This window comes from Narcine bancroftii, chromosome 1 (assembly GCF_036971445.1).
Source record: "Narcine bancroftii isolate sNarBan1 chromosome 1, sNarBan1.hap1, whole genome shotgun sequence".
Lineage (NCBI taxonomy): Eukaryota > Metazoa > Chordata > Chondrichthyes > Torpediniformes > Narcinidae > Narcine > Narcine bancroftii.
The window spans coordinates 203,107,578-203,135,252 of NC_091469.1; the positions used below are offsets into that span (position 1 = coordinate 203,107,578).

Consider the following 27,675-nt stretch of genomic DNA (forward strand, 5'->3'; position numbering starts at 1 on the left):
GTTCTGGGAAAAGGGCAGGGTTTTTGTGAGTGAGGAATTGTACTGTTTCAAACTGGACCAGTTCTCCATCACAGAATTTAGAACTTGAGGAACTGAATTACATGGGAAGATTAAACTGGTTAGGACTTTATTCCCTGGATCATCAAGAATGAAGGGAGATTTGATAGAGGTGTACAAAATTATCAGGGGCATAGAGAAACACAAGCAGGCTTTTCCCACTGAGTTTGGGTGATACAAGAACTGGAGTCCATGGGTTAAGGGTGAAAGGTGAAATGTTTAAGGGGAACATTTGGAGGAAATTATTCACACAAAGTGTGAAATGAGCTGCCAGAGAAGGTGGTGGATGTGGGAAAAATACATGGATAGGAGGGTGACGGAGGGGTATCGTCAGGGCGCAGGTCAATGTGGCGAGGCAAAATAATAGTTTGATACAGACGAGATTGGCTGAAGGGCATGCTTCTTTGCTGGAGTGTTTCTGGTTCTATGTGACTTCAATTTCTCAGCAAACTGTCATGCCAGCAACTGCAATAAACTTGTGACATGTTGTGCTTGTTGTTCAGGTTGAGTTGTCTACAATCGCAAACCAGGCAGGATCAACTCTCATTAACTTGGTGCTAAGAGCTCAGGAGTTGGCAGTGAAGTTGCAATCTCTGCAGGTCGATCGGAGGGACATCGTCTGCTTTAAGTTCCTCCTGCTCTTTAGTCTTGGTAAGTCAAATGATTATGTTATAAAGTGGAGCACTGCCTATTCCCCAGGAACAGATAGAGGATCCCAGAGTGAGAGAGTTTCCCCTGTCATCCTCCTGTCAGAGGGATCAGGTACAAACTGTCTGGCATCTCAGCATCAGAGACCCAATGATTAATTGTGGATTTGTATGTTCCGCAGCATGTTGGGATCATCCCCAGAACTGCTGTCTATTCCACAGTCCCACTCAGCTTATTTGCACTTCAGGGGGATTTTTGTGCCAGACTTTGTTCTGGTTTTTGTTGGCTTAAGTGTGGATGGCAGGGATATGAATGGAAAGTTTTTTAAGGAAGTATTTCTGCTCATTTAAATTTCTTTTATTATTTCTGTTTAATATTTTTAATTTTAAGATAATATTTGTGACAAGTTTAGATTTTTCCAAGGACTTAAAAATATCAGGAGATTTGAAAACCTTAACACTTCTAGGCCTTGACACCTGTCGGAACTGCGGGAAGGGGTTTGAAAGCTGGCGGAGCTGGGGGCAGGGGTTTGACAACTGGAGGAGCTGGGGGGAGGGGTTTAACAGCTGGTGGAGCTGAGGAGCAGGAACTTGACAACCAGAGGAGCTGGGGCAGAGGTTTGACCAGCTGGCAGAGCTGGGGGCAGGGGTTTGATCAGCTGGCAGAGCTGGGGGCATAATTTTCCTGACTGTCAAAGTTCTCATGCAGTTGTGGGGGCTGGGCTGGAGATCAGGCAGTGGTCTTGATAAATATGGCTGGAGGAGGAGGAGATGACCTGCGGAACCTTCCAGATGTTAGACCTGGGCCAGATAATGTGAGGACTCTGCTTGAGCCTTGTGATGTCAAGTCAGATAAAGCCAATGCCTCCACATTCAATGAAAGGCGTGGAGTCACTGTATTGAATAGTAAAGAAGCTGGCTGCTTAAATGGATCCCATTTGATGCTTAAAAATTTACAATACTCAATCATAGTCTTTCCATATTAAATGTTCAGTTATTTAATTGTGTATGCCACGATATTTGCAATAGAGAAATTGAAAAGCAACTGAGCAGACAGCACAGCTCACAGAGAGATAGTGCAATGGAAACAAACAGCTTTGTTGAGGCTTTGCTGCAGAGGGATGCTTATGTCTGTGTCATCCCAATAGCTCTTCGAACCGAAGCTTGTCTTGAGACTGGGCCTAGCCCCCAGCTGCCAGGAGTTTCCTGGTTAAGCTGGCTTTGTCTTCCTGTGCTTGGCTGGTTTATCTAGACAAAATAAAATAAATGTGTGTCTCGGTTGGTTTTTCATTAGCATCGAGACAAATTTGGCAAGATCTGTGTTATGGAGAGTTCTTTTCACCCAAAAAGATAGAAGTACATTTTCAGAGAATCCATGTATTTCACAGGGGCAGTTGAAATGTTGTTTGTGATCTCCCCTTACTAATGGTGGTGTAAACCTGTTAATCAGCATGTTGAAAAGATATTAAGAATGTTCTAGAGCCAGCTAGTGCCTGTCATGAAGATGAAGCTACTTGTTGTGGATACTTGATGTTCAACAGGATAAGCATGGGGTCATTGAGAGAGCAAAGGAACAGGCCTTCAATCCATCATATCCATGCCAACTGCCAACCACTCACACACACAATCCTACATTATTTCCCTCAACTCCCCCATATTCCACCACAATCCTACACGCCAAGAGTAATTAACTCACCCTCCCACACACTGTTGGGAGGAAACTAGAACACCTGGGTAGTGGGGATGAGCCTTGAAACCAGTGAACCTTACATCAGTGGGACAGGATATCTGTTCATTGGGAAAGGCAGGCCCTGATTAGGATTCAAAGTGGTTTTGCACCAGGAGATCGTGTCTCACAAGTCTGATTGACTCTTTTGAGGAGGTAGCTGAGCGGAAGAGGGTAAACAAGAGGTCTGCGGAGGCTATAGAACTGGAGCCACACACACAATAGTGTTGGAGCGACATGGCGGGTCACACAACAGGTTAACATGGACTTGGAAAAGGCTTTTTACAAAGTCTTGAATGATAAGCTTGTCCAGAAGGTTAAGTCACAAGGGATCTGAGGCACATTAGAAAATTGGATCCAAAATTGGCTCAGTGATAGGAAGCAGAGGGGAGTGGTCCTTTTCAGACTGGAAGCCTGTAATGAGCAGTGTATCATAGAGATTGGTTCTGGGACCTTCCTTGTCTCTAACATTTGACTTAGTTGAGAATGTAAGAGTCCTTACCTGATACAGATGAATAGTATAGTGAAGAAGGCATTTGGGATGTAGCCTTCATTTTCTTAACTATTGAGTGTAAGAGTTGGGACATCATGTTGAGTTGTACAAAGCATTGTTAGGCTGCAAACCACCTACTTTGACTCAGTGGTTCTCTCAAATTATGTCATGTTTAAGTTTAGTGAAAGTTAGGAGTCGTACATTTACTTCCTATTATATTTGAAGAGACGGCGACCTTGGTGGGCGTGGCAGAATTACCACTAATTGGTAGTGCAAAATATAAACTTTACACACATAAAATAAATAAACAAACTGTAAACAGATAGCAAATGCTAACAAACTGTGCAATACAGAGAGAACAAAAAGAAAATCAATAAAATGCTCAAGTAAGTGTCCTTAAATGAATCCCTGATTGAGTTTGTTGTTGAGGAGTCTGATGATGGGTTTGTAGCAGCTGTTCCTGAACCTGATGGTGCGAGTCTTGTGGCACCAAGACCTCTTTCCTGATGGCAGTAGTGAGACAGTGCATGTGCTGGGTGGTGTGGATCCTTGGTGATTGCTGCTGCCCTCTGACTGCAGCATTTCCTGTTGATGTTCTAGATAGTGGGGAGAGTTTTGCCTGTGATGTCCTGGCTGTGTCCACTACCTTTTGGAGGGCTTTACGTTCAGGGGTATTGGTGTTCCTGTACAAGACCATGATCCATCCAGTCAGCACACTTTCTACCACACCTCCGTAGAAATTTGCCAGGGTTTCTGGTGTCATACCAAACCTTCACAAACTCCTGAGGAAGTAGAGGCAATGATGTCCTTTCTTCACAATTCCATTGATGTGTTAGGTCCAGGAAAGATCCTCTAATATAGTGACTACCAAGAACCTAAATTTGCTTACCCTCTCCCCTCTGTCTTTCCTTTCCTGAAGTCAACAATCAACTCCTTAGTTTTGGTGACATTGAGTGCAAGGTTGTTGTAGGTGCACCATTCAGCCAAGTTTTTAATCTCACTGTGTAACACAGGAGATTTTCAACACAAGTTTTGACAATGGGATCTTTGGCCGTAGCCTTTGGACTGCTGTGACTGGGCCCTATCCGACAGCTGGCCGATGGCATTACTGCATAATGGATGACAAAGAATGCCATTGCTACAAAATTCATCAAAATTTGTTTCACTGTTATTTTCAAACCATTTTTGTTTTTACTTCAACTTGTTCTCTCCTCTCACACATGACGATCAGCCCTGCCCCCCCCCCCCCCCCCACCCCTTCAGTGGGCCACAGAACATTCATGTTTGGGAAACTGGACAATAACTGGGCAGCTGCCATTAACAATCTGGTGTGAAGGAGTGGTTAGGACTATCCATTTCCCAATCTGACTCTCCCGCCCACAGTCAGAAGCCCCTCAAATTGACCAGCACTCTGTTAAAAGTGTACCTTCACAGGGTTTGATCTTCTGGGAATGACTGTGGTTGGTTTCATGTTTTGGGAAATTTGTCTCAGTTGCAATGTGTCAGGTACCTTGGAAATAAAGCAAGAAAATCAGACAAAACGATGCCACTGATTGAGTAATGAATTATATAAAAATGTGCCTTACAAAATCTTCGTTTTTGAAAGGGGAAGTAACTGCTGCCTAGATTATTTCTGCTTATATCTCAGGGCCAAGTGGGCATTTAATTCAGATCTCTGCGGCAACACAGAAATTTGATTTAAAAGCTTCACTGCAAGAAATAAAATATTGCTGAGATACACACAGAAAAATCTCCTTTCAGAGTGCAGATACATTGCTTTCTTCCAAATACACATTGGAATTAAAGGCTTCACTTTATTTACTTCACAAATCACAACAGTACCCAATACAAAAACACACTGAAATTGGCCTTTTCTAAACCTCCCCCCACCCCCGACCCCCTCTCCACCACCCACACAAGAATAATTTTCACCAGATTTCACCCCTTTATAAATTTGAAAACATTGTGTTGGGATGTTTTGTGCTTTCCATAGAATAAGCACAACACTGGCAGTTTTTTTATGTCGCTAGTGTGGCTTTTAATTACCTTCAGGAGGGCAGGATTTTACATTCAGCTGATCACAGTCCACACAAAGCAAAATATTTACAAAAGAGTGTGACATTTATGATCCACATTGATTTTCCTCCTGAGCAGGTAAAGGGTTTTAATTAAATTTAGAATTTTGCAAAAAAAAAAAGCTGAGGTTGTGAAGAAGATATGCTTCAAAAGAAACATTTAATGGAGCCTCAACAAATTGACCTACAGTTGCCTTTCGATCATGCAGATTCTTTGCTTGGCAGGGCTTTTATAACCCACATTCCCCTAAGTGATGGCAATGTAGCAGCAGATCTCTTGTGAACAAAGACTGCTCCCAGAGATGGAGCTGTGAGAGAAAGCAACAACTTATGGCAGGTCAACAGTTGTTAGTTAGGGTGGATCCATGTTCCACAGGAGTGTTACAACTGCAGGCTTATCACTGAAGAATCCATCTGATTAGGAGGCTTGTGTGAATTGATTTTTACTATTGCACTGGGCAACTATATTTTTTTCAGAAATAGGCAACTGTTCGATGTATTTAGTATATTGGCAGAATGAAGGTCATCAGTTAAATTATTTAGGTTGATTCTCCTTGAATTGCAAATCCAAATCCTGTTCCAATCCCTCTGTGGACTTGTTTCTCCCTATCTAGAGATTTCTTCTATCCCTGTACCCTTTCCAGAACTCAGGACTCCTCCAATTCCAATCACTTCATTATCCCTGAATTTAATCACTAATCCATATGTTTAACGGCCAAAGGCCAAAAGCTTTGGATCTCCCCCTGAAACTTCACTGCTTCTTTATTTTAAAATACCTGATGATGATGATGTCGAAGATGGAGTTGATGATGAGAGTTTATTGTCATGTACAATGCTCAGGTGCAATGACATTCTTACTTATCCAAGTATGTGGATACAACAACAACTACAATAGTATACAATAAATTACCACAGCATACCAAGACAGAAAAAGAGATCATAAATATAAAAAAGATATATAAATAAATATTCATTTACAGTGTAAGAAAATAATAGTGTGAACAGATCTTTTTGGTGCTCTCTGAGTAGTTTATAATGAGGAGAAAAAGCACACAAATGCTGGAGAAACTCAGCAGGTCAAACAGTGCCTTTATGTAGCAAAGGTGAGATAAATCATCAACGTTTCAGGCTTGAGCCCTTCATCAAGGTGTGGGGGAACATGCGAGATGTCCAAACAAAAGGAGGAGGGGGAAGGGGGTGGGGAGTGGTGAGGGTAGAAGATGATAGGTTGAGGGGGGAAACACCTGGTGTGGGGGGGAAAGAGGGGAAGTCTAGGCTAGGTGGAGAGAGAAAGGAAGTAGGACCTGGAATAACTAGTTAAATGGTAGAGGGTGGGGGGGGGGGGAGGGGGGGAGGGAAGCAAGCTGATTAGTGGAATGCAGTGAACTCAGTGTTCATGCCCTGGGGTTGGAGGGTGCCCAGATGAAAAATGAGGTGTTGTTCCTCCAATCTGCGGGTGGTCAGGGTGGGGTAGTGTGAAAGGCCATGGTCAGACATGTGAGCTTGAGAGTGACTCAGAATTGAAATGGTTGGCTACCGGGAGGTTGCTTTTGTTGCAGATGGAGAGGAGGTGCTGGGCGAAGCAAGCTCCTAATCTGCGACTGGACTCTCTGATGTAGAGAAGGCCACAGAGGGGGCACCAGATGTAGTAAATGAGTTCTTTGGAGGTAGAGGTAAAGTGTTGCTTCACCTGAAAGGTCTGTTTGGGACTTTGGACCATGGTGAGGGAAGAGGTATGGGTGCAGGTATTACACCACCTATAACTACAGTGGAAGGTGCTGGGGGGGGTCGATGGGTGGGGAGGGAAGAGTGCACTAGGGATCCATGGAGAGAGTGGTCCCTACGGAAGGTTGACAGGGGAGGAGAAGGAAAAATGTGTCTGGTGGTGGAGTTCTGTAGTAAATGCTGGAAATTCTGACGGATAATGTGTTGGATGCGGAGGCTGGTGGGGGGGGGTAGATGTGGACGAGGGGGATTCTGTGTTTATTGTTTCTGGGGGTAGGGGGGACTAGGGCAGATGAGCAGAGAATGGAGGAGATGCAGGGGGCCGAGTTAATAGTGGTGAAGGGAAAGCCATGTTTGTGGAAGAAGGCAGACATTTCAGAGACTCTGGATTAGAAGACCTAATCTTGGGTGCAGATGGGGCAGTGATGGAGAAATTGAGATTGAAATTGAGATGTTGAGATTGTATAAGGCATTGGTGCGGCCTAATTTAGAGTTCTGTGTGCAGTTCTGGTCGCCTAATTATAGGAAGGATATAAACAGAGTGGAGAGAGTGCAGAGAAGGTTTACCAGAATGTTACCTGGGTTTAAGCATCTAGAGTACAGGGAGAGATTGGGCAGATTAGGTCTTTATTCTTTGGAGCGTAGAAGGTTGAGAGGGGATTTGATAGAGGTATTTAAGATTATGAAAGGGATAGATAGAGTGGATGTGGATAGACTATTTCCATTAAGAGTAGGAGAGATTGAAACAAGAGGACATGAGTTAAGAGTTAAGGGGCAGAGGTTTGGAGGTAACATGAGGGGGAACTTCTTTACTCAGAGAGTGGTAGCGGTGTGGTGAGCTTCCGGGAGAAATAGTGGGGGCAGAGTCAATTTTATTATTTAAGAAAAAGCTGGACAGGTATATGGATGAGAAGAAGGTGGAGGGTTATGGTCATTGTGCAGGTAGGTGGGACTAGAGAGGAGTGTTTGGTTCGGTGCGGACTAGAAGGGCCTAATGGCCTGTTTCCGTGCTGTAATTGTTATGTTGTATGTTATGTTATGGGATGGAGTCCTTGCAGGAGACAGGGTATGAGGACGAGTAGTCCAGGTAGTTGTGGGAGTTAGAGGGTTTGTAATCAATGTCAGCGGAGAGGCTGTCTCCTGAGATGGAGACAGAAAGATCCAGAAAAGGGAGGGTGCGATCAAAGATGAACCAGGTGAGTTTGAGGTCCAGGTGGAACCTGGCTGTGAAATTGATGAAATTGAAGAGCTCATCGCAGGTGCATGAGGCCATCCAGATGTAGTTATTAGTGTACTGGAGGAAGAGTTGGGGGAGGGGGGGTCTTGCCTGTGAAGGCTTGGAGCATGTTTTGCTCCACAAAACCCACAAACAGGCAGGCATAGCTGGGACCCATGCGGGAACCCATGGCTACTCCTTTAATCTGGAGGTAGAGGGATGAGTTAAAGGAAAAATTGTTAAGGGTGAGGACAAGTTCTGTCAGGTGAAGAAGGGTGGTGGTGGAAGATGACTGCTCAGGTCTGAGGCAAACCTCAAAGCAAAGCTCGACGATGCAACCCGCCTCACGGACCCGTCCCCTGAAACCCTCTGGGATCAGTTGAAGACTACCATACTGCAATCCACTGAAGAGGTACTGGGCTTCTCCTCCAGGAAAAACAAGGACTGGTTTGACGAAAACAGCCAGGAAATCCAGGAGATGCTGGAAAAGAAGCGAGCTGCCCACCAGGCTCACCTTACAAAGCCGTCCTGTCCAGAGAAGAAACAAGCCTTCCGTCGCGCATGCAGCCATCTTCAGCGCAAACTCCGGGAGATCCAAAATGAGTGGTGGACTAGCCTCGCCAAACGAACCCAGCTCAGCGCGGACATTGGCGACTTCAGGGGTTTCTACGAGGCTCTAAAGGCTGTGTACGGCCCCTCACCCCAAGTCCAAAGCCCGCTGCGCAGCTCAGACGGCAAAGTCCTCCTCAGCGACAAGATCTCCATCCTCAACCGATGGTCAGAACACTTCCAATCTCTTTTCAGTGCCAACCGCTCAGTCCAAGATTCCGCCCTGCTCCAGCTCCCTCAACAGCCCCTAAGGCTAGAGCTGGATGAGGTTCCCACCCTGGATGAGACGTATAAGGCAATCGAACAACTGAAAAGTGGCAAAGCAGCAGGTATGGATGGAATCCCCCCAGAAGTCTGGAAGGCTGGCGGCAAAACTCTGCATGCCAAACTGCATGAGTTTTTCAAGCTTTGTTGGGACCAAGGTAAACTGCCTCAGGATCTTCGTGATGCCACCATCATCACCCTGTACAAAAACAAAGGCGAGAAATCAGACTGCTCAAACTACAGGGGAATCACGTTGCTCTCCATTGCAGGCAAAATCTTCGCTAGGATTCTACTAAATAGAATAATACCTAGTGTCGCCGAGAATATTCTCCCAGAATCACAGTGCGGCTTTCGCGCAAACAGAGGAACTTCTGACATGGTCTTTGCCCTCAGACAGCTCCAAGAAAAATGCAGAGAACAAAACAAAGGACTCTACATCACCTTTGTTGACCTCACCAAAGCCTTCGACACCGTGAGCAGGAAAGGGCTTTGGCAAATACTAGAGCGCATCGGATGTCCCCCAAAGTTCCTCAACATGATTATCCAACTGCACGAAAACCAACAAGGTCGGGTCAGATACAGCAATGAGCTCTCTGAACCCTTCTCCATTAACAATGGCGTGAAGCAAGGCTGTGTTCTGGCACCAACCCTCTTTTCAATCTGAACCAAGCCATGAAAGACCCCAACAATGAAGACGCTGTTTACATCCGGTACCGCACGGATGGCAGTCTCTTCAATCTGAGGCGCCTGCAAGCTCACACCAAGACACAAGAGAAACTTGTCCGTGAACTACTCTTTGCAGACGATGCCGCTTTAGTTGCCCATTCAGAGCCAGCTCTTCAGCGCTTGACGTCCTGCTTTGCGGAAACTGCCAAAATGTTTGGCCTGGAAGTCAGCCTGAAGAAAACTGAGGTCCTCCATCAGCCAGCTCCCCACCATGATTACCAGCCCCCCCACATCTCCATCGGGCACACAAAACTCAAAACGGTCAACCAGTTTACCTATCTCGGCTGCACCATTTCATCAGATGCAAGGATCGACAATGAGATAGACAACAGACTCGCCAAGGCAAATAGCGCCTTTGGAAGACTACACAAAAGAGTCTGGAAAAACAACCAACTGAAAAACCTCACAAAGATAAGCGTATACAGAGCCGTTGTCATACCCACACTCCTGTTCGGCTCCGAATCATGGGTCCTCTACCGGCACCACCTACGGCTCCTAGAACGCTTCCACTAGCGTTGTCTCCGCTCCATCCTCAACATCCATTGGAGCGATTACATCCCTAACGTCGAAGTACTCAAGATGGCAGAGGTCGACAGCATCGAGTCCACGCTGCTGAAGATCCAGCTGCGCTGGATGGGTCACGTCTCCAGAATGGAGGACCATCGCCTTCCCAAGATCGTGTTATATGGCGAGCTCTCCACTGGCCACCGTGACAGAGGTGCACCAAAGAAAAGGTACAAGGACTGCCTAAAGAAATCTCTTGGTGCCTGCCACATTGACCACCGCCAGTGGGCTGATAACGCCTCAAACCGTGCATCTTGGCGCCTCACAGTTTGGCGGGCAGCAACCTCCTTTGAAGAAGACCGCAGAGCCTACCTCACTGACAAAAGGCAAAGGAGGAAAAACCCAACACCCAACCCCAACCAACCAATTTTCCCCTGCAACCGCTGCAATCGTGTCTGCCTGTCCCGCATCGGACTTGTCAGCCACAAACGAGCCTGCAGCTGACGTGGACTTTTTACCCCCTCCATAAATCTTCGTCCGCGAAGCCAAGCCAAAGAAGAAGAGGGATGAGTTAAAGGAAAAATTGTTAAGGGTGAGGACAAGTTCTGTCAGGTGAAGAAGGGTGGTGGTGGAAGATGACTGCTCAGGTCTGAGATTCAGGAAAAAGCAAAGTGCTTTGAGGCCTTCTGTGTGGGGAATGGTGGTGTAAAGAGATTGGGCATCCATGAAGAAGATGTGGTGGTCCGGTTTGGGGAATCTGAAGTCTTGGAGGAGGTGGAGGGTGTGTGCCATGTCACAGATATAGGTGGGCAGGGATTGGATTGGGGAGAAAAGATGGAGTCAAGGTAGGATGAAATTAGTTCCATGGGGCAAGAGCAAGCAGAGACAATGGGTCTGCCTGGATGGTTAGGTTTATATATCTTGGGTAGAAGGTAGAAACTGGCGGTGCGAGGATGGGAGGCAATGAGTTGGTGGCCGTGGTGGGGTGAGGGGTAGGGTATGGGAAGGTTCAAGGACCTGCTAGCTATTGGATAAAAACTGTTCTCAAATCTTGAGGTGTTGGAACCAGGCTTCTATACCTTCTTCCCGACTGAAGCAGTGAGAAGAGGTTGTGACCAGGGTGATGGGGGTTCTTTATGATGCTGGCACCTCATTATAGATGTCTGCATTGGATGGGAGGTTGGTGCCTGTGATGGGCTTGGCTAGGTTTGTCACTTTCTGCAGCCCTCTATCTTTCTGGATACTTGAGTTTCCAAACCAGGTTGTGAAGCAATCAGCCAGTGTATTTTTCACACTACACCTGTAGACGTTGGACAAAGTGTTTGAATTATGTCCTCATGGATATATCAGTTGATAACTCACAGAGCTCTTCACAAGAAACATTATTAACACTTTAAACATGTTGCTATAAACATGGCATTCGATCTCCAAAAAACCTGAGCAATACTCAAACATTGGCCACTAGGAGTGGCACAGAGCCTTCTGCGTTTTACAAATTATTTTATAAATCTGGACAATTTTATAGGATTTTCTCTGAAACTAATGAATGTCCAACAAAATAAAGATCAACACTGCAGATGTTGGAAATCTGAAATAAGAACAGAACATTCTGAAAGCATTCAGGTGTGTCAGACATCATCTGTGGAAGGAGAAACAGTTAACGTTTCAGGTCCAGAACCCTTAATCAGAATGAGGGAAGAGAGAGAAGTTAGAATAAGGTAGGAGAGAAGGTGCGGGAAGGACAGATGGATCAAAGGGAATATCTTTCATAGAGTGAGAGCAAATGACTCAAGTGACTTAGAATCTGAATCAGAAGTTATTGTTATGAACAAGTCATGAAATTTGGTGCTTTATGGCAGCATCACAGTGCAAGCACTCATATTATAACCTCTTACGACATTGAAAAATAAAATAACAATAACTGCATGAAAAGTAAGTCAGTGCCTTTGGTTCAATTATTATTCAGGAATCTGATGGCAGCGGGGAAGAAGCTGGCCTTAACCCATCTTTAAGCTCATGTACCTTTTTCCCGATGGTAGCAGATTGAAGAGGGTGTGGCCTGGGTGGTGGGGGTCTTTGAGGATAGAGGCTGCTTTTTTAAGACACCACCTCTTGTAGATATCCTCGATGGAGTGAAGTCTGGTGCCTGTGATGTCGCAGGCTGAGTTAACAACCGTCTTGAATTTTTTTCTTGTCCTGACAGTTGATTCCTCCATACCAGGCAGCGATGCATGAACACCTGTAGAAGCTTACGAGAGACTTCAGTGACATACTGAATCTCCTCAGACACCTCACAAAGTATAGCTGCTGGCAGGCCTTCTTTGTGATTGCATCAACGTGGAGGCTGTAAAGTAGCAGTTAAGATCAGATTGTTTTCTTTGTGGAATGTGTTGCCAATGTGTCCAGCAGGCCAGACTATGCATTCAGACTAAGAAAAATTAAGTCAAAATGAAGAAATATAAAATCATTGCAAGTTACCTCCAACTGGAACATCAAGTCCTGTCCCTCAAGCCTGAACTGTACAGGAGGTGGCAGAGAGAAATTCAGATTGGACCAGTGCTCGGTCTGATTGGTAAAATATGATTTGTAATGAGTTGTTGTTCTCTGGGCTGGGTGTTTCTACAGCCTGGCCTCAGCAGGTTTACTTATCTCAAAGACTTTGCCCCCTTTAGAAAGTTTCCGTTTGATAGGTGGAACATCGCAAAGTAAATTGCACACATTTAATTCAAGCTTATCTTCTGTGAATAAACACGGGTTCAAAATAAAAACACCATCTTAGAAATAGAGCTGCTGCCTCATTGCATTCATGAGCCAGGTTCAATCCTGACCTCAGGAGCTGTTGGTATTGAGTTTGCATGTTCTTCCTGTGACTGCTTGAGGTTCCAACCCCAAGATATATGGGGCAGTAAGTTAATTGGCCACTGTGAGTTGCCTCCAGTATAGGTATAGATGAAGTGTAAAATCTGAGTGGGGGAGGTGATGGGGGAAGTAGAATGTGTTAGACTCAGGGCTGGGTTAGTCCCAATGGGTCAAATGGTCCCTTTACATCTCAGAAAATCTACCCTCCAACTGGATGTCCGTTAGCCCTCCCCCCCTTTTCTATCCTATTTTTCCTTTTCTCTCACTGTCTCTCCCTGTTCCCCTTTCCCATTGTTTCTTGTCCTTCAGATCTGTATTCAGAGCCACTTATTCCCCTGATCAATTCTCACCTTTCCTTTCCTGTTCTCCTATCCATGTCTAAATATCCCCTTTTCGCTGTTGGTCTGTCTCCTCCCCATGCTCTTTCTTTCCTTCTCTCCAGCCTTTTAATTCAGATGTCTGCCTGTTTTTTACTCAAACCTTGAAGAAGAGCTCAGGCCTGAATCATCTGTTCTATATTTTTACCTCCAATGGATGCTACGAGACCTGCTGAGTTCCTGCAGCATTTCTGTGATTTTACTACAATCACAGCATCTGTGTGCTTTCACATTTCACCTCAGAATGGGATCAGAGTTGCTTTCTGTGCTGTGTGAGGGGGAGAGCCATTTCAGTTGTGGTGTTACTGAGAACTTGCGACCCATCTCTCAACAGATGTGAAGGTCTTGGAGAACCGACACTTGATTGAGAGTGTGCAGGAGCAGGTGCACGCTGCCCTCCTGGATTACACCATGTGCAACTACCCCCAGCACGGTGAGAAGTTCGGACAGCTGTTGCTCAGGTTACCAGAAATCCATGCCATCAGTAAGCAAGCTGAAGATTACCTGTACTACAAGCACCTGAGCGGGGAGGTACCTTGTAATAACCTGCTGATAGAGATGCTTCATGCCAAACGAGCCTGAGCTCAAGCCCTGATTTCAGACCCCTAAAGTCAGGTTGTGGATTGCATTATAAATATATATATTATATTACTTTATATTATTACTGAAACAATCACTGTAATTTGATAGCAACAACATGATTTTTAAGTATACAAAACCTAAGTAATCTTGGATCACCTCAGAAGAAAATGTTCAGAGCCTTAGTTTTTTCCTTTTTATTTGCAAAAAACACATTTTTGGCTTTATTTTCAAATCTATTGTTCTGGTTCAGTCTCTGCTACTCTGTTTATTGAGGCTGAGGAACGGCCGTTGAGCAAAGAGTGGTGTTTACATTTTAAAGGTTAGCCATTGCAATGACTTTGTTTGAGATCATCTGATGTCCAGGGGTTAACATTTGATTCTTTGGTGATTTCAAGTCAGAATTAGAAGCGGGAGCTGACTGAGGGTTTCCTTGCATCTCTCCCTCCATTCACTGAGGTCATGGCAGTTAAGGTTTACCAGCCATCCTCCAGCTTTTTTTCTGGCCTTGCCCCATCTACCCCCACCCCCTTTATGGGCCCCCTTCCCTGTGAAGTAGGCAAGTTTTGGTTTCTTCTATCATTCTCTCCTACAGACTACCTTAAAAAACATAATATTTATGTTACATGAGGTGAAAACAAGGCTTTTACTCAAATGTGCTGTGGCCTGCAGGGGAGCCATAGCCCTACCCCTACCACCCCACCCCTACATTGATTATGGCTGGATAAACTCTTTGGTCAGACACCTATCTGCCCAGTGTTAGCAGAGAGAGAATTCCAGCAATTCACAAGACAAAGTTTCTACATATCCCGTAATTGTGCATGACCTGGAGAGCTAACCAGGAATCTTCACATCGCAGTAACTGTGAGTGTAGAACAAGTCGGCACCGTGATACCTTTAGAGCTCTGGGCTGTCCGGAGAAGCAACACAAATCCAAGCAACAGTATTATTCTCTTCAGTAATTTGCTTGACAGCATTCTAGAACTGCATATCTGTACTTTATTTAATATTTGAAAGCTGAAGGCACTTGTATTTTTATGGAGTTGCAAGCAGTTATATTTGTTATTTTTATGTTTTGAGTTTGTTTTATCCTGAGTGTTATGGTGAATTGTACAAAATGAAACTATGGTTAAAAACAAATGTTTTATGGAAATTAATATTTAATGAGTAAACAACTGCTAATTCAATCATATTTAACTTTTTTTGCGTTACATCAATACTATGTAAACGGCTCTCTTGTACTTTGTTCTCATGCATGTTTTCTCAGCTCTTAGAGAAATAAACTCATTAAATTTGTACATTGGTGTTGTTCCTGTTTATAACTGTGGGTGTTCCAAAAAAGGAGCAGGTTACCCAACCTAGTAAAGACAATATTTTATTTCCTTTGCAGTCACGTTAACATTAAAAACAAGTGAGAGAGTAAAAAGACTTGCATTTCCATAGTACCTTTCACATCCTTTTCAGGATGTCCCAAGGTGCTTTACAGCCAATGAAATGCTATTGGAGCCCTGCCAGCAATGTGGAAAATGTTCAGAATCAAGTGCCAGCAGATACTTGGGGAGACTGAGAGATGGATGTTGGCCAGGACACATGGATTAGACTTTTTCCATTCAATTGTCCAGACAGGATTTGGGTAGTCCATGAGGACATTTACCGTGGAATGTCTTAAGCAAGAGAGTTTAGACACTTCAAATTCAAGTTTATTATCATCTGATTGCACATATACAACCCAACATAACCACATTTCTCTGGACCATGGTGAAGACACACTTTTACACAATACACAGGACATAATTGGGGCAGCACAGGTTTAAATGGCTGGAATTGGCTTCTTCCATGTTCAAAATAAATAAATATTTTGAGATGTCTTTCTCAGTTACAGGATTCTGTTCATCAATCTCATGGCCTGTAAGAAGAAGCTATTTCCCAACCTGGCAGTTCTGATTTTGATGCACCTGTACCTCCTTCTTGATGGCAGTGGGTGAGATACTGTATGCTGGATAGAAAAGGTCTTCGATAATTCCTTGAGCCCTATTTAAGTAATGCTTCCAGGTAAATGTTGTCAACAGAGGAAAAGGAGGTCCCTTTTGATGATCCTCCATGTTGACTTCTGGTCTGATGCTTTACAGCTAGTCTTCTGCACAATTATGCAGCCAGATGGGACACCCTCAACTGTGGTCCTGTAACAAGCATCAAGATGGGGCCCTGTAGCCTTGCCCTCCTCAACCTGAGTTTAGAAGAAGGAGGGTGTCCTTATTTATGCATGTTTGATTCAAAATGGATTTGATAGGATAGTTTTCAGATGTTTCCATGAGAGGGTAAGGCATGAATGAAGGAAAATGGGTCCAAGATAAGGGGTCGGTCATTTAAAACTGCAATGCACAGAAATTTCTTTTCACAAATGGTAGTCGATGTCTGGAATTCTCTGACCCCACCAGATGTAGAGGATAAATATGAAGAAATACTGAAAGTAGAGGAAGTTTTAAAAGATTGATTGTTCTGGAAAACTGGCACTGAAATGGAGTTGAGGCCAGTGTTGATCAGCCTCCATCAGTCTGAATGGTGGAGTAACTTTGAAGAGCCCAGTGGCCTTCTCCTGCTTGTGTTTGTCTGAAACACAGCTCATAATATTGATGCAAGTGCCTGAAGGGACAGCTTTGCTCAGATCTCTTTTGAGGAGGTTTTGAACTGGCCAGAGGAAGATACAGTTGATTCTGGGCTGCTGGGAAACATTAATACTGAAAAGAATGGTGAAATGTGCAAGTGAAAAGATCGAACCTCATCCACTTACTCTTTCTTAGTGAATAAACTGGAGATGTATAACAGGCCACCAAAGTTACACAAAAAATAAATTGATTATTGATGGGATTTAATATGTTACTCTAAGAATCCTAAGACTACTTTCTTTCCAAATTTTTCTTTTTAAATGTTGGTGTCTCAATGAAAGACCACTACCTTTATGGTCAGTTGAGACCTTGCTGAACTCTTAGTCAGTACAATTGTTGAAGACTTTGGTTAAATATTTGCCAGTCATGGTAATGTTCAGACTAGATGTATCTAAAATTGTCTACTGCTTTATTCCTTCAAGGAATCCTAAAATGCATCTCAGAATGATAGGCAATTAATCTTAGGCTTCACAAAAGATCATTTAAATTCTTCCCATTTCATTCCCACTTCAGAAAGCAAACTCAAATTATAAAACAGATTTTCCAATCTCTTGCAGAAAAGGAATAGGGAACAAGAGGAGGGGTTATTTGCAGTATACCTCTGGAAGCCACTGGCAGTTTTTTTTCAAGTACTGGGCCGCAAGCGGAAGTTACTGTGCTGTACCTAAAAAATTTTTAAAAACAAGTTGAGGAGGATTCCCTCTACAGTGAGACAGAATGCCTTATACATTTCTTTGAATTGTATGTTACCAGCATCTGTGATTACTGTCATTTTATTTCTCTAATCTCTCAAATCTTTGTAAATGGTGACCACCTAAATTCAAAGTGAGGTTTTCTACTTTGGAATTCTTAACTTTTTCTTCCTTCATTAATTGGAAATAAATGATTTTGAGAATATTTTCTGGAGACTTTGCATGCTTTTTACCTTTGAAATTGAACCTGTATTCTCATACAAGTCACACATTGACAGTAGAGGGAGGATTTGTTTTTCACCAGTTCAGAATTTGGGAGAGCTTTAAAACTAATGATACTTTAGAAGTAAACACATTACTGTGAAAGGAAGCTCCATCTTGAGGGATAGAGACAATTTAATTTGTTTTACACATCACAAATCAGCATTAGAGCTTTTTTTTAAAGAATGTGCCTCAGAAAATATGTTCCTAAATCCTGGCCTGTTATTTTGTTGTAACTTTCGTTTTGATTGCCTACTGTCAGTTCTGTAAAGAGTTTATCATGTATACAGTTTATTTGATAATGGTCCATTTTCAAAATACAAAATGTGAACTCTAAACTGTGAGGTGTGCCAGAGTTAGAGTAAAGGTAGCATTTGGTTCTAAAAGACCCCTTTTGATGTTTCATTTTGTAAAGATGTGATAGCCTTAAATTTAAAAAAGATCAAAATTCAGTTCTAAATCCTTTATTTCTCTAAAGAAATGAGGAATAAATTAACAGCATTAACATCTGCATAGGAAAATTATAGTGTTTATTCCCAAAAGACAAGCCATCTTTTGGAACCTGATCTTTTTAAAGACCATTTCAAACAGCAAGTGTCTGAAAGCATAATTCGTTGCCATAGTTCCAACAGATTGTAATATTTTGACTGCATGGTTGAAATGGGTAACATTGCTCCATCTCCAGAACACGTAGCCAGATGTTAATTATTCTGAAAGAATCAATCTTCAAAAAGTGATTTTTAAAAGGACCATTCACCCTGATTTGATATTTATATTCTACAGAAATATATTACAAGTGCTAGACACATTTTTGAAAAACATATATTTTCTGAAATCAATGAGATAAACTATTTTTCAGGGAAAGTAGATAGAAAATAATAGTAATTCTTGTGGCACCTTAACAACCTCAAACGTTTCAGCCAGTAAGTATTTTTAAGGGCAGCGTGCATTTTGTAATATAGGAAACACAGTAGCAAATAGTACGCAGTAAACTCCCACAAATAAAGTGACGATGATACAATAATCCTTTTTTATTATAATGTTAAGGATGAACTTGGGTCCTAAAATTCCAAGGGCAAACTCCCCTATACCTCCTTGATACAACATCACATAATCTTGAAATATCAGGGAATGTTTAAAGATCAGCTAGAGTGAACTGATGAGCACAAATGTTTGATGCATCGCATGCAGATAAATGTACAGTGCCATTTGAACACTAAATAAATTAAATAAAAGCTAACTCATTTAAGAAATGGTTGAATAAAAGTGTTATTTAAAAATCGGTTGAATGCAGCAGTGCTACAGCTATCAGTGACATTGTACCAAAAATGTGTTTACAAAAACATGTTTTTGCATTGAAACAAATTTTATTTTAAATTGAACAGTCCAAAAGATAATATTTCAACTTGTTACTGTTTGGAACACACACTATTTCAAGTGTTTTCAGGATGTCCTACAAAGTCAATGTGTTTTCTTTTTTTTTAAAAAAAAGTATTTTGCAATGGCAACAAATTTAGCTGATTTTTTTTCAAAAATGTGTATTTTTAATTTCTGGCCTAAATTACTGTTTTCCCTGAAACTTGTATTATCATTAAAATGTTGGAACATTTTGTTTTTCTAGTGTGCTACAAATAATGTATAAGTATGTTAATAAAGAATCTAAACCATTACAATATTAAGATATTTTACTGGCATTCCACACTATATTTACCCTTGTGAATTTACGTAACAGACATCATTGTTTAAAACAATGGCTCCCACTTCACAAAAAACAAAGATTGTGCACAGACAAGGACAAATATTCAAAAAGGTTGAAGACAGTAAACGACTGAGCTCCCATTTTCCTGTCTCCAATATACTTGCAACATTCCCAGAATGCCAGTAACTTGTATCAATGCAGGAAACCAACATTTCACAAAATTAGTCTTGGCAAACTATGAATTGGAAAAGCAAATGCATTCTAAGTGGCTCGTGATCTGCTCACACTAATCCCACTTCCCAGCTTCAGGTCTGTGGCCTTGCAGCTAGTGGGACACCAAGCAGCTGTGAAATGTGGTGAATGTTTTTGCCTCCCACCCTTTCAGACCCTGATTCCTGTTCTCCACAAGGTGAAACAATTCCCCTTCTCTAATCCTTCCACCAATTATCTTAATTCCCCAATTATTGTTTCCCATAATTATTAAAGTTCCCATCAACCTTTCCAAACAAGCCCTGCTGAGTCAATCTCTCAGTACAATTCTTCAACTCAACCCTGGTGAATCTTCTCTGCACCCTCCCCTGTGACATCTCCCTTTCCTCTAGGCTAGTGACCAGAATTGCTCTCACTTGTCTGAATGCTGTTTTATACACATATCTGGCCTGATCATTCCAGAAAATCATTGATCTAATGTCTGGACAACCATAGAGGTGACTGGTTTTACGTGAAGAACCACTGTTTTCAGTAGCACTAAACAATCATTGTCTCTGCCAGAGAAACCAAGTCTTTTGTCATTTCATCTTCAAGGGCAACACGGTTCACATTGTGGTTAGTGCAATGCTCTAACAGTCTCAGTGACTCGGGATGGAATCCACTGCTGTCTGTAAGGAGTTAGTACATTCTCTCTGTGTCTGTGTGGGTTTCCTCTGGGCGCTCCTGTTTCCTCCCACCTTCCAAAAACATACAGGGATTGTAGCTTAATTGGTTATTGACATGTACATTAAATTTCAGTGATAGAAGTTGTTTCACTAGCAGACCAGTTGTGTATTTGACTTCTTCTAGTTAGTCTGTTCTCGGTATCAAACACAAAACTCCTTCTCCAGCTATACACTGTGCCTTCACTGGTCACGTTAGATATTCCAATCCCAGGGCAATAATATCATGGTTTATTTCATTACATGGCTTGACAAGATGGTGAGACAAGAAACTGCAGACTCTGAAATCTGGAACTAAAGCACAAAGTAACTCCTCTCTCCTCACAGATGTTGCTGAGTTCATTCAGCGATTTGTTCTTTCTTTGTGAGAGAAACAAGAGATTAATTGGGTTCGAAATATAAAGGAAAAAATGCTGGGGATACTCACCAGGTCAGTGAGCATTGTGAAGAGAGAAAACTGGAGGTAACGTTTCAGATCAAGCAATCAGTTCTAGAACAGAATAGAAATCTTCGACCTGAAATGTTTATCTCTCCACAGGTGCTGCTGAGTATTTCCAACATGACTGTTTTTGTTTTGGATTTCCAGCATCTGCAGTATTTGATTTTCATTTGGTTATTTGATTTAAACTGTTGAGTTGCTGAGTGCCATCATCATGGAAGAGTTCTTGTTTATCTGAGGTTTACAGTCCATTTTAGAATTCAAAGAGGCTGTGCATTGACTTTGATTTGTAGGTCCATCTTCACCATATAATCCTTTGGTCCTCATTTACCCAGTGCTTGCTTCATTAGAATGGCAATGTTGATGCTTCACAATCCTGCAAGTTAATACAAGGATCTGAGTACTGTGTGGTATCAAATAATAAGAACACAAGCAACAGGAGTCAGCTATTCAGCCCCTTGGCACTGTTTTCCTATTCATTATGATTAATGCTCTATACCTCATTCACTTTCTTGCTTGATTCCCAATTCTTTGTGTCCAAAAACCTCTGGATTTCAAAGTGTCTGATCCCCCTTCCACCAGGGTGGAGAAAATTCCAAAAATTCACAAGCCTCAGCGTTTGGGACAGATCTCCTTATGAGTGGTGAAGTCGCATTCGTTAACTACCTGTTCCGTCCTCTCTATGCTTGATTCTCATCAACTCAAATGCCTGAAACGTTTAACTGGAGGAAATGAACAAGCAAGGAAAACATTTAATCTTCCCTACACTCAGAAGAAAGAGGGCTCAAACAGAGATGGTGGGTGGCTGTGTTTCAGCATTAGATTGTACAGCTGTAGATGAGTTGTCCCTAGCCCAGGGTTGCAAAGCCCTTGATGGCAGGAATGTTCACAGTTACAGGGAACTTAGGGGTCTTGAGTAATAGCAAGGTCATTTTAGTAAGTTCACCACAAAGTAAAAGTTGATGAATCAACAATATAGAAACAGGCCTATATAATCAACTGTATAGAAATAAGATGCGATTCACTCCTAGTCATATTCACTCTTCCCCTGTCACTCAACTCAAAGTCAGAATGGATCACACCAAAGAACAAATTAGTGGCTGACACTCTCTGCCTCAATTCTTTTCAAATCCCTTCAGAGGCTTTCACTTCCTTGTTCCTCTTGATTCGAGGTATTTAATGTTGGGAGAGGTGTGAAAGAGAGTGATGCACAGTCACTTCCTGGGATTAAGCTCAATCTTCAGTCAATCGGAGGGTGCCCTCTCTGGGCTGTTGTAGTAGACGTGAGCCAAACCCATACCTCTTGCACAATAATAATCACCCTGATACTGCTGCACACTCTCTGACAGCACTGATTGCAGGAACAGGAACCTGTGCATTTTTCTTTAGTCTTGGGGTGAGGTGTGGTCACTTTGCTCCCTCCTATCACAGCAGCTGCTGCACACCAGCACTAAATTTGTACATACCTGACCCTGTGAAAGCTGTCAGTTCAATCTCCTGAAAGAAAAGAATTTGTTTCATGAAAAGCATTGAAGTGACCCAATAGGTAACACATGATTTCATGCAAATTGCAATTGCTGCCGTAGTTTTAAAAAAGGAATTTAAAATGAAAGGCACAGAACACTGTATTTCATTCCACAGATGCTGTCTGGCTTGATGACCATTGTCTGCATCTTGTTAAATTTCCAGCACAAATTACTGGGCACAACTTGCCTTCTTTGACCATGGAGCTCAGAGAAAGCAGTTCAGATTTCAGATTTATTGTCAGAGTACATACGTTACATCACATACAACCCTCAGATTCTTTTTATTGAGACTGAGGGCAGAATTATCATTTATTGGTATCCCAAAATACTGAAGACAACATACACATGTAAACAAATAAAGAACTGTAAACAGAATACAAATGTAAACAATCTGACTGTGCAATGCAGAGAGAATTTTTAAAAATAAATAAAGTCCTCAAACGAGTCCCTGATTGAGTTTGTTGTTGAGGAGTCTGATGGTGGAGGGTAGCAGCTATTCCTGAACCTGGTGGCGTGAGTTCTGTAGCACCCATTCCTCTTTCCTGATGGCACCAGCAAAAACAGCATGTGTGCAGAGTAGTGTGAATCCTTGATGATTGCTGCTGCTTTCCAACAGTAGTGTTCTCTGTAGTGGGGAGGGTTTTGCTTGTGATGTCCTGGGATGTGTCCACTACCTTTTGGAGGACTTTACGCTCGGGGTATAGGTGTTCCCTTACTAGACCATGATGCAGCCGGTCAGTGCACTTTCCGCCACACCTTTGTAGAAATTTGTCAGGGTTTCTGGTGTCATACCAAACCTCCGCAAACTCCTAAGGAAGTAGAGGCACTGACGTGCTTTCATTAGTGTGTTGGGTCCAGGCAAGATCTACCAAGACAGTGACTCCTAAGAACTTAAATTTGCTCATCCTCTCCATCGCTGATCCACCAGTGATTACTGGATTGTATACCTCTGGTTTTCCCTTCCTGAAGTCAATAATCAGTTCCTTAGTTTTGGTGACTTTGAGTGCAAGGTTGTTGTTGCACCATTCAGCCAAGTTTTCAATCCCCCTCCTGTATGCTGACTCATCCCCTTCCATTATACAACCCACTACCGTGGTATTGTGGATGTAGCCGACGGCTACAAAGAAAAACACACACACACACACACACACACACAGTGTGGCAGGTTAAGTTCATTCCTTTATTAGGGCTGGAAAGGCTGCTTTTATACTGTTCAATTTCCCGCCGTTTTTGCTGATTGACTGCAATAACAATATGAATAACAATAGAGGGCGGGAACATCCATGCGTATGAATGCCCTTCTTCCCCCGCTTGTTTCTGCTGAGTTGGCTGGGCAGCTTGACCAATGCCATTTTAGGCCTGTTGGTCTGATGCTGCCCCAGCTTCTACCCCCACCAGTTCGTTGTCCTGGGAGTCGCTTTAGTGATCTCTGTCTGCTTCTGCTGCCGCGTGATGTGCCAGCCTGATCTCCGCAATTGAGGGCTGCCACATGATGCCCCCCACCCCAGAACCGGCTTTATAGTCTATAGTGTCCGTAGGTGTAGACCCCAAAGTCTTTTGTGGTCTGCCTCTGCGTCAAGGTGTTGGTGTCTCCACGAGTTCTGCTGGGTCTGTGTGGGCAGGCTTGAGTCTATCTGTAGTGAAGACCTTTGGTTTACCACCAATGTCCAGCTCAAAGGTAGCTCAATTGTTCTGGATGACTTGAAAGGGACCTTTGTATGGCTTTTGCAGTGGTGAACATTGAGTGGAATTCTGGGGGTAACTCTAGAGATGGTGAGGTATCGGTCTCAGCTGGCTTACCAGGGAGAGAGGCCAGGAGGGAGGCTCACAGATGTAGATGCCTCTGGCGGTGATTCATTTATTGAGACTAGTGAGCTCTGCGGAGCTGTGATTCACTCTTGTGTGGAGAACAGTGCAAATCCTCTGAGTGGAACAAAATAAATCACAAAATTGCTTCTATGGGTGACACAGTTAGCAAAGTGGTAAGCACCACGCTATGACAGTGCCAGCGACGTGGGTTTGAATCCAGTGCCGTTAACAGGAGTTTGTACATTCTCTCTGTGACCTGTATGGGTTTTCTCCAGGTAACCTTATGGGGTTTGGTAGGTTAACTGAGTGGCACAGATCTCATGGCCAGAAGGACCTTCTACTGTGCTGTATCATTAAAATTAAACATTTCAAAAAAATAACTTTTTAGTTTTGCATGTTGCCTGATTAAACTCTTCGGTGTATCTCCTGACCAGAAACTAAATAGAGCATTAGAATGGCAAGTAGTACTCACTAACTGTGTTTCAATAATCTGTTCCCTGTTGGTTCCTGTATGGTGTCTCCATTAGGTTTTGTAGGATACCCTTATGCATTGATTTCACCAAGCAGGAAACTCACAGGCAACAATAAATCCAGTCGATAAAGTGACCCACCATGGCTTGGAAGGGGGATGTTCCTTTGGCCCCACATAATTTGGTTCTGTCAAATTTAGTTCTTAGTTCTTGACAATATCCACCTCAAGTTGGCAAGAGCGTATGACTGATGAACAGTGTGTCAGAGCAAGTTCAGCCACTGCACAGAGCAAGATGAGGCCAAATGCTCTACATTCTGGTGGTACTGGCTTCTAACTTATAGGAACAGCTGTGCTTTCAGGTGGAGGTATCCAAAAGAGCTGTGATCCTCAATTGTGTGCCGAGAGAGAAAAAAATAATTGCAAAACATTAGGAATGAAAGGGAGACTGGGACTAATGGAATTGCTCTTTCAATGAGCTCGCACTGGCTTGAGGTGCTGAATGGCCTCATTGTTTGCTCTACTTTCCTAGGATGAGCTGAATATCTTCCTTCAGTACTGTCCTAGTCTTCTGATGGGGTGAATGGCCTCCTGTACTGTACAATTGTGATGAGTTGCATGGCCTCCTGTACTGTACTATTCCAATGTGCTGAACAGCCTTCTTCGGTACTGTACTATTCTGATGGGCTGAATGACCTCCAGTATTGTTTGGATTGACATAATGCCCTCCTCCTGTACTATTCAGATGAGCTGAATGGCTTTCTGCTGTGCTGTACAACTCTGATGGGCTGAATTGCCTCTATTTGTTCTGTCCCACTCTTCTATGTTATCAAGAGGTTCTTACAACTTGGAAGTGATTAGGGGGACTCTTTGATTCCAACAGAACACATCTCTTCAAGTGTTCAGCTCGGGTTCCCTTCTTGACAACTGGGCTCCAAGACTAACAGGGAAAAAGCTGGTAAGGCACGATGATCGTTGACAGCAGAGGTGTGCAAAGGAAATCAAGAGCTCCCTCTGATGTCGACGAGATAAAAGTTTGGCCCTCTGAAGCCACATAACTGCCCTGATATGCTGTTAATTTCTCCATGCTGTCAGCAATACATCTTGCTATCTCACGAGTTTGGGACAATCCCTGTCCTATTCCTTTATGCACCTAGCAGACACTGTGCTCCTGGATTCTTGTGAAGCACAAACTATTGAGGCAGTTCCCAGTTAGTGGTTTGATAGAAACATAGATCTTTATTCATTGTGAAATACTGACAGTCATTTACCAAAGCAAATTATAAGTGTGGAATGAAATGTTAATGATCTCGTGGTCCTCAGGAGAGGGATGGAAAGGAAGAAGTGCGGTGGGAAGTGTATATGGGGTGAAAGGGAAAATTAGAAAATGGGGAGAAACAGGATGGAGGGAAAGACATGCAGAGACAGACATGGTGAGGAATAGGGATGAGGAAAGAGGGAGATGAGGAAAGGCAGAGATGGTAGAGTGTGGGAGAGAGGGAATGAGCAATGGTAGAGGGCACTTCTTCTTCTTTGGCTTGGCTTCGCGGATGAAGATTTATGGAGGGGTATGTCCACGTCTGCTGCAGGTTCGTTGGTGACTGACAAGTCCGATGCGGGACAGGCAGGCACGGTTGCAGCGGTTGCAAGGGAAAATTGGTTGGTTGGGGTTGGGTGTTGGGGTTTTCCTCCTTTGTCTTTTGTCAGTGAGGTGGGCTCTGCGGTCTTCTTCAAAGGAGGTTGCTGCCCGCTGAACTGTGAGGCACCAAGATCCATGGTTGGAGGCGGTATCAGCCCACTGGTGGTGGTCAATGTGGCAGGCACCAAGAGATTTCTTTAAGCAGTCCTTGTACCTCTTCTTTGGTGCACCTCTGTCTTGGTGGCCAGTGGAGGGCTCGCCATATAACACGATCTTGGGAAGGCGATGGATCTTCATTCTGGAGACGTGACCCACCCAGCGCAATTGGGTCTTCAGCAGCGTGGATTTGATGCTTGCGGACTCTGCCAGCTCGAGTACTTCGATGTTGGTGATGAAGTCATTCCAATGAATGTTGAGGATGGAGCGGAGACAGCACTGATGGAAGCGTTCCAGGAGCTGTAGGTGATGCTGGTAGAGGACCCATGATTCATAGCCGAACAGGAGTGTGGGTATGACAACGGCTCTGAACATGCTGATCTTTGTATGTTTCTTCAGGTGGTTGTTTTTCCAGACTCTTTTGTGTAGTCTTCCAAAGGTGCTATTTGCCTTGGCGAGTCTGTTGTCTATCTCGTTGTCGATCCTTGCATCTGATGAAATGGTGCAGCCGAGGTAGGTAAACTGGTTGACCGTGTTGAGACAGGGCACTATAGGGGCATTAAACATAGATGTGGCTACTCTGAATGTGATTCTCTAGTGGAAGGAGGGCTTCACCAAACCATGTATATTCTGATCCTACAACTAAAGACTTCTCACAGCCCCACATCACCTTATCATGCACTCTTGAACCCCAGTCACTGTTAAAGTGGAAAGAATGTGGCAGCCAATTGGTGCACAGTAAGCTCCCAAGAAGATCATTGACCAGGTCATTTGTTTTAGCCTTTTTGCTCAAGGTGTGAACATTAGACGGGACATTGGGGATAACAATCCCTGCACCTCTTCGCCATAACACCACAAAACAGACATTTTAATGGTGTCATCTCTGACAGGGTAGAACTCCCTCAGTGTTACATTGAAATGGATGTCGGAATCACCATGAATGAAAAGGTGCTTTGAGAACCTATTTCCACTTGGTCCAGAGAGGGTGTAAGAGAAGGAACTTCTAAAACTTTGCCTTTGTCTCGAAGGAAAAATTAGTGTATTGAACAACTTTCCAAGCGGATAGGAGTGTAGCACATCACAAGAGCAAAAGGAACAAAATGTTTGAAGGTAATAGATATGTATGTTGATCTCGCCCAGCTGTGTCGTGGCCTGACTGAAACTAACTCTGGGATTTAATTAACAATTATCTAGGGGGGGGGGGGGGGGTCACATTATGATATTGTGGTGAAGAGACAGTCTACAGAGCTCCCAATAAAAATTAAGAAATTCTTCCTTTAAACTAAAGAGAAGAAACTATAAAATTTAGAAGAGAAGAAAAAATGCCCAGGAAACCCAAAAATCCTACCAGTTAACAAAGGGGTCGCACCCTCATTGTTGTGCAGACTGTAATGGAAGAACAGCCCGAGACCAGCGGGATGATTGATGTTGGCCCAACAGTAGCAATGACACAGCGTGCTGATAACAGGACTACAGCCTTTGAAATGGAACTGATACTGAAAGATATTATGTCTGGTTTAGGTGTTCTAA

The 27,675-nt window shown here is 43.3% G+C and overlaps 2 protein-coding genes across 10 annotated transcripts in view; one reads left to right on the plus strand and one right to left on the minus strand.

The window, feature by feature from the left end:
• Nucleotides 1-15,153, plus strand: part of LOC138738252 (nuclear receptor subfamily 5 group A member 2-like) — a 70,429-nt gene extending 55,276 nt beyond the window's left edge. For all 9 annotated transcript variants that reach the window (XM_069888371.1, XM_069888375.1, XM_069888379.1 and 6 more), the window contains 2 exons: nucleotides 561-708; nucleotides 13,613-15,153. In XM_069888371.1, coding sequence (XP_069744472.1) covers nucleotides 561-708; nucleotides 13,613-13,860 — 396 coding nt within the window. In that variant the 3' untranslated portion in view covers nucleotides 13,861-15,153. The remainder of the gene's footprint in view (nucleotides 1-560; nucleotides 709-13,612) is intronic.
• Nucleotides 15,154-18,079: 2,926 nt separating this feature from the next.
• Nucleotides 18,080-27,675, minus strand: part of LOC138753556 (adhesion G protein-coupled receptor D2-like) — a 116,723-nt gene continuing 107,127 nt past the window's right edge. Inside the window, exons 14-15 of the mRNA XM_069916744.1 lie at nucleotides 22,013-22,043; nucleotides 18,080-20,922 (exon numbers count right to left, since the gene is read on the minus strand). Of these exons, the coding sequence (XP_069772845.1) occupies nucleotides 20,915-20,922; nucleotides 22,013-22,043 (39 nt within the window). The 3' untranslated portion in view covers nucleotides 18,080-20,914. The remainder of the gene's footprint in view (nucleotides 20,923-22,012; nucleotides 22,044-27,675) is intronic.